The sequence below is a fragment of the Tinamus guttatus genome, unplaced genomic scaffold (genome assembly GCF_059628265.1).
Source record: "Tinamus guttatus ecotype Peru unplaced genomic scaffold, ASM5962826v1 Tinamus_guttatus_pri_ptg000463l, whole genome shotgun sequence".
Classification (NCBI taxonomy): Eukaryota; Metazoa; Chordata; class Aves; order Tinamiformes; family Tinamidae; genus Tinamus; species Tinamus guttatus.
The window spans coordinates 913,448-919,447 of NW_028288997.1; the positions used below are offsets into that span (position 1 = coordinate 913,448).

Consider the following 6,000-nt stretch of genomic DNA (forward strand, 5'->3'; position numbering starts at 1 on the left):
AGCATCATCTTCCCGGTGTCCCAGCGCGGGGACAGCCCAAGGGAGACGGTGCCGTCAAAGCGGCAGGGAGCTGGACACTCGTCTGTGCTCCGGAGCACGTCCCCGTAAGCGCTAGGAACAGGGGGCCGTGTCGGCGGGGAGCCCCGGGAGAGGTGACCACGAGGGAGAGCGAATACGGGGAAGGCTCCGGTAACGTCCGCATCCTCCTTCCAGCCTGCAGCGCTCGGAGCCGGCGGCCGCGGAGGGGCAGGGATGGCGGAGAACCAAGGCTGGTGGAGGCTGACGTTCCTGCGGAAGCGCAAGTCCATGCCCAAGGTGCTGTACGAGAGCCCGGACGGCCACGGCAGCGAGGGCCACGAGGGCGCGGGCGGCGACGAGGCGCCCGGCTTCGCCGCCCGCCTGGAGAAGCTCGTGGACAAGAACAGCAAGGGCAAACACGTCAAGGTGTCCAACTCGGGCCGCTTCAAGGAGAAGAAGAAAGTGCGGGCGACGCTGGCCGAGAACCCCAACCTCTGCTCCGCCGGCGAGCGGGAGGAGAAGTGAGGCCGCCGCGGGCTGTGGAAGGGGGCAGAGAGCCGCAGGACGGAGGCCCTCGCGCCACAACCGCCGACCCCAGCGCCACCCAGGCCCGGCTGCGGACGACGGACCGAGCGGGAGCACGGCTTGTGCCGCAGGGCTGGCAGGCCCCATCCCGATGGGAAAAAGGACTCGCATCGGGTTTATGTAAGGAAATAATCATCTGGTTTCAGCTCAGCCCCACAGGGTGATCGCTGTGGGCTCGCAGCACGACAAGGGCACGTGGACAGGGCGCAAGGACGCGGCCCTTGGGCTGGGGATGAGGAGGAGCCGGTCGGGCTGAGCCGGGGGGAGCAGAGCCGGGCAGGCGCCCGCGGCTCCGCGTGCCCAATGCCACAATGTCCCTGGCTCCTCTCCCGCGGAGATGAGACCCTCTGGAAACCCCTCTGCTGTCCCCAGCCAAAGGCTCCGCTCGGAGCGCTCGTGTCCGAGCGGCGCTCACGGACGCCGGCGCCGGCTCCTTCGGGGCGGTGGTGCCCAGCACGGGGCTGTTTGCGCTGATCTTTGCACTCAGGAGTTCATCCCGTTCCCCAGAGCCGGCGCTGCCCAAAGCGCCGTCTCCCTCTCCTCCAGGAAGTAACAGCAGCCGGTGAATCCCTGCGGGCCCCGCGCTGCTCCGGCGGCCTCAGAGGGCTCCAGCCTTCCGGGAGAGACCTGGAATTCCCACCTGTAACCGGCTCCAGGAATGGGCTGCTCCCACCGCGGGAGGAAGCCGACGGCTCTATGCGGCAGCAGGAATGGATGCAGCCCGGGAGCGCCTGTTCCGACGGGATTCCCGGGAGCCTCGGCTGTTGCTTCTGCTCTTTGTGAATAAACCGGCTCTGGGAACACAGGGAGTCGGGGGCTGCCCGGCGCAGCCGGGAGCTTTGCCGGGAGACACGGAGGGATCCCAGCCCCGTCCCTGTGCCGGTGACCCTCCCCTTGCAGGCACCGGTGCCCGCGTGGGTCCTTGTGCCACCGGTGCCAGCTGCACCCATATGGGGACCCCAGCGGTGCCACACGCAGGAGGGGACAGGGGGGACAAGAGGGAGGTGGCCGCCAGCAGCACCCCGGCCCGGGACAGACCCGCAGGGGGAGAACAGAGCAGGCAGCGACTTCCCGGCTCTCGGAAGGGCCGGGTTGTGCCCAGGGCTGCGGTTCAAGCCCCGGGCAGCAGCCGGCGGCTCTGTTTGCTCTCCAAACACGGCGGCTTCACAGGCTGCTCTTTGTCCCGCGCTGGCACCGCGGAGGTTCCTGCCCACGGGGGAAAGCAGGAAGAGGTGGGGGAGGAGGAGAAAGCCAAGTGCTCCGAGCCCTGGGACAAGCAGGAAGCGCAGCAGGTGCCAAGCTGCTCCCATTATCCGTATCCCTTAAGGATAATGTCAACCTGACACCTCCCGGTGTCCCCACGTCGGGGGCCGGCGGGATGGGGACGGCCGCTCCGCAGACAGGGAGACGCCTTGGGAAGGCGCCACGTTGCAAATGGAGGGGCAGGGACGGTGACACCGACCGGGCTCCCAGCAAGGGGCTCAATGCAGGCGCCGAGTGCGTCCGGTACCGGGGTCACTGCAGGGATCCAGTGCGGGAGCAGCTCCCTGGTACCGGGGTCCCTGCACGGATCCAGCTGGAGCAGCCCCCCGGTACCAGGGTGACTGCGTGGATCCAGTGGGAGCAGCTTCCCCGGTACTGGGGTCCCTGCACGGATCCAGCTGGAGCAGCTCCCTGGTACCAGGGTGACTGCGTGGATCCAGTGGGAGCAGCTTCCCCGGTACTGGGGTCCCTGCACGGATCCAGCCGGAGCAGCTCCCCGGTACCAGCATCCCTGTGCGGATCCAGTGCGGGCAGGGAAGGGTCTTTGCCCAGCGCATCCACGTGTGCCCTGGGGCCACAGGCCGGGAGGCTGCGGCTCCGGGGCAGAGCGGAGCCCCCGGCCATGAGAAACCCCGGCCAACGCCGCAGGAGTCGGACGGGTCCAGGGACCCTCCGTGCCCAGCCCGGGAAGAGCCGGACTCCCTGCAGCCAGTGAAAGCCGGAGCTCAACCCTGCAATCCCGGGAGCAAACGAGCGAGAAAGCAAATATGTGCACGGAGCTGGGGAGGACAAAGGTTATCAGGGCCGGTTTCACTGGGACGCGGCCCAAGAGAGGTGGGAAAAGCAGCCAGCGGCTCCCGGGCCGCCAGCACCCTCTGCCGGGGTCTGAGCGGAGGGATTCCCACCCCGCGGCAGCGCGGGCGGCCGGCTCCCTCTGCCGGAGCGCGGAGCCGGCACGGAGCCAGAACGGAGCCGAAACGGAGCCCACATGGAGCTGGAACGGAGCTGGCACAGAGCCGGAACGGAGCCGAAATGGAGCCCACATGGAGCTGGAACGGAGCTGGCACAGAGCCCGCACAGAGGCAGGACGGACCCCACACGGAGGCGAAACAGAGCCAGAACAGACTCCACATGGAGCTGGAACGGAGCCTGCCCGGAGCCGGAATGCAGCTGGCACAGACCCCGCATGGAGCTGGAACGGAGCCTGCCCAGAGCGCGAACGGAGCCAGAACGACCCCGCACGGAGCCGCAGCCGCCTCTGCTCCCACCAGGGTTTATTTTCAGCAAATTTGCACAAGAGCAGCGCCGGGGCCGCGGGTACGGCCAGGCCGAGCACCGGGGTCCCGGCGGGGACGCGCGCGGCCGCCGCCAGCACTGGCGGGGCCGTCGGAGCCACAGTCAAACACATTATTGCACAGAACGAGCAAATTGCACGATTTCAGCTAAAATTGGTCCTAGTAGCAGGGCACGACAGGGTGTTCTGGGGTCTCTCACGATACTGCCACGATCACCAACATGATTAAGTAGCTGCCAGGCGCACGGGGAGCGGTTGCTCCTCGTGCTGCCCGGGGGGCACCCACCTCCGGGAGCCGCTGACGCTGGGGCCGGACGCTGTTTTCCCGGGAAGGGCAGGGCGAGGGCAGCCCTGGGAAGTGCAGGAGGGGCCGGCAGAGCTACCGCTGCCCTCGGAGCGTCACGGCGAGAGGCGCTCGAACAGCCAGGCGCCCTCCCCGCGGTGCGTCAGGCGGCCCGGCGGCGCCGCGCCGTCCCGCAGGCGCCGGAACACGATGCGGTCGTGCAGGCGGCTGGTCTGGCCCTGCCAGAACTCCACGACGTCCGGCTGCAGGACGTAGCCCCCCCTGCGAGGGAAACACGGGCCGTTAGGGAGCCCCGGGCCGGCCCGTGCGCACGGCGAGCGGCGCCGGGGGGTACCGGCTGTCCTGGCATCTCCTGGCCCCGGATCCAGACACACTCTGGATCTGGGGACACAAGGAAGCCCCCAGCTCCTGCGGTTAGCGGTGATGCTGATCAGGGAGCTACAGGTTAGATATTAGGGAAAACTTCTACATGGGAAGAGTGGTGAAGCGCTGGAACAGGATGCCCGGGGGGAGTCACCGTCCCTGTGGCGCTCAGGAGACGTGTGGACGGGGCGCTCGGGGAGGCGGGTTAACGGCTTCGGTGTCGCAGGGTTACGGTTGAACTCCGTGATCCTGCAGGTCCTTTCCAAGCAGGACGACCCCGTGTCGCACTGCGGGACTCACCAGTACGCCGGCTTCGGCACTGTTGTCTCCTTGTACTGCTCTTCCAGCTCCGCTTTCCTCTTCCTTAAATACTGGGGGGAAAATGGAGATGCAGTGAAGCCCCGGGGCACCGGCAGAGCAGGGAGAGGGACCCCAGGGCCCTGCGGGACAGGGACAGCGCCAGCCCCGCAGCTCTCACCTCCCGGTCCGGAATGACGGTGCTTTGGTGGCTCACGACGGCGCCGATCTGGCTGCTCCTGGGGCGGGAGTGGAAGTACCGCTCCGATTCCTCCTCCGAGAGCCGCTTCACGGAGCCCTCGATCCGCACCTGCGCGGGCAGGGCCGGATGGGATCCCCCGAGCAGCCCCGCTCCATCGCCCGACCCTCCCTCCACGCACGAGGACGTCCCCAAGAGCCCCACGTCTCTGCCACGGCCCAGGGGAGGGCAAAAGGGAGGCAGGAGCCACCGAGCGCCCAAAGCCGCCAGCTGCAGGCAGGGAAGCCAACGTGCCACCCTGCGCGGGGTCGTCCCCAGCATGGCACCAAGGCGCCCAGGAGCTGCCCCCCGGCACCCTGCGGGCACCAGCGGCAACCACAGACCTGGCGGTTGAGGGGCTCCCAGTAGAACACGGCCGAGGCGAAGGGGTTGGAGTCCTGGAGCAGGAGGACGGCAGGAGAAGGTGTGAGTCGAGCGGGGGCCACGGGGCCACCGCGGGGCCATTGCGGGGCCGCGGGACTCACCAGCTCCTTGCCCTTGCGGCTCTCGTAGTTGGTGAAGAAGCGGAAGCCGTCCGGCCCGACGCCCTTGAGCAGCACCATGCGGGCCGAGGGCCGCCCGTCCCTGCGGGGCCGCGGGTGAGCGCGGCGCCGGGACGGAGCGGCCGCGTCCCCGCGGCGGGGGACACGCGCGGGGACGGGGGTGTCACCTGGTGCAGGTGGCCAAGCACATGGCGTTGGCCTCCCCCACGAGCGGGCACCGCGCGGCCTCGGCGAACCAGGCGCCGAACTGCGCGATGGGGTCACGGGAGGCCAAGTGCTGCTCCTCGAAGGCCTGCGGACACCGGCGGCAACGGGGACCGGGGGTCACCTCGGCACGGGGGGGTCACGGCAGGACACGGGGCAGGGGGAGGTCGCAGTGGGACCCGGTGGGTCACACCGGGACCGGGATGGTCACCGGGGAGGGGGCTGGGGGGGTCAGCTCGGCACGGGGGGGTCACGGCAGGATGGGGAGGGGGGATCGCGGCAAGACCCGGTGGGTCACACCGGGACGGTCACTAGGACGGGGGGAGGTCGTAGTGAGACCCGGTTGGTCACACCGGGACCGGGACAGTCACCAGGACGGGGGAGGATGTGTATGGGGGGGGGTAGGTTACACCGGGATGGGGGCGGTGACCTCGGCACCGGGAGGGTCACACCGGGTTGGGGGGGGGGTCACACCGAAACAAGGACGGGGGTCACGTCGGGACCGGGGACACGCGCAGAGCAGGGGGGTCCCTGTCCCACCCCTCTCCCGGGGACATGGACGGGGGAGGGGGGGTCACAGCAGCCCCAGGACCGGGGCGGGGGGGGGTTCCCTCGGCCCAGGCCGCCCTCCCGGTGCCCCCGGCGCCGCCACCTCCTCGTCCCCCCGGTAGCTCTTCCGCAGCGGGCCCAGGTCCATGGCGGGAGCGCGGCCCGCGCGCCGCAGACGGGAGCCCGGCAGGGCCAAAGCGCGCAGCCCCCTCCCCGCGGCGGCCGCCAGCATCGCCCCGCCCCGCCGGGGCAAGCCCCGCCCACGGACACGCCCCCCGCCGCCGCTGCTTGGCGGGGAGGAGGGGGCGGCGAGCGGGCCGCCAATGGGGAGGCGGAGGGGACGCCCGCGCAGCCAATAGGGGGAGGCGGAGGGGGCGGGACC

At 70.0% G+C, this 6,000-nt stretch overlaps 2 protein-coding genes across 2 annotated transcripts; one reads left to right on the forward strand and one right to left on the reverse strand.

The window, feature by feature from the left end:
* The first annotated feature begins 252 nt into the window (after positions 1–252).
* Positions 253–567, forward strand: PRR15L (proline rich 15 like). The gene has a single exon (XM_088532614.1). The coding sequence runs from the start codon at positions 253–255 to the stop codon at positions 541–543; it is 291 nt and encodes a 96-aa protein (XP_088388740.1). The 3' UTR covers positions 544–567.
* Positions 568–3,559: 2,992 nt separating this feature from the next.
* PNPO (pyridoxamine 5'-phosphate oxidase) lies at positions 3,560–5,850 on the reverse strand. Its single transcript, XM_088532615.1, has 7 exons — positions 5,722–5,850; positions 5,033–5,157; positions 4,848–4,947; positions 4,707–4,760; positions 4,306–4,434; positions 4,128–4,198; positions 3,560–3,725 (listed from the first exon to the last, which is right to left on the reverse strand). Exons 1-7 carry the CDS (start codon positions 5,848–5,850, stop codon positions 3,560–3,562), a joined length of 774 nt encoding a protein of 257 aa, XP_088388741.1.
* Positions 5,851–6,000: the final 150 nt, after the last annotated feature.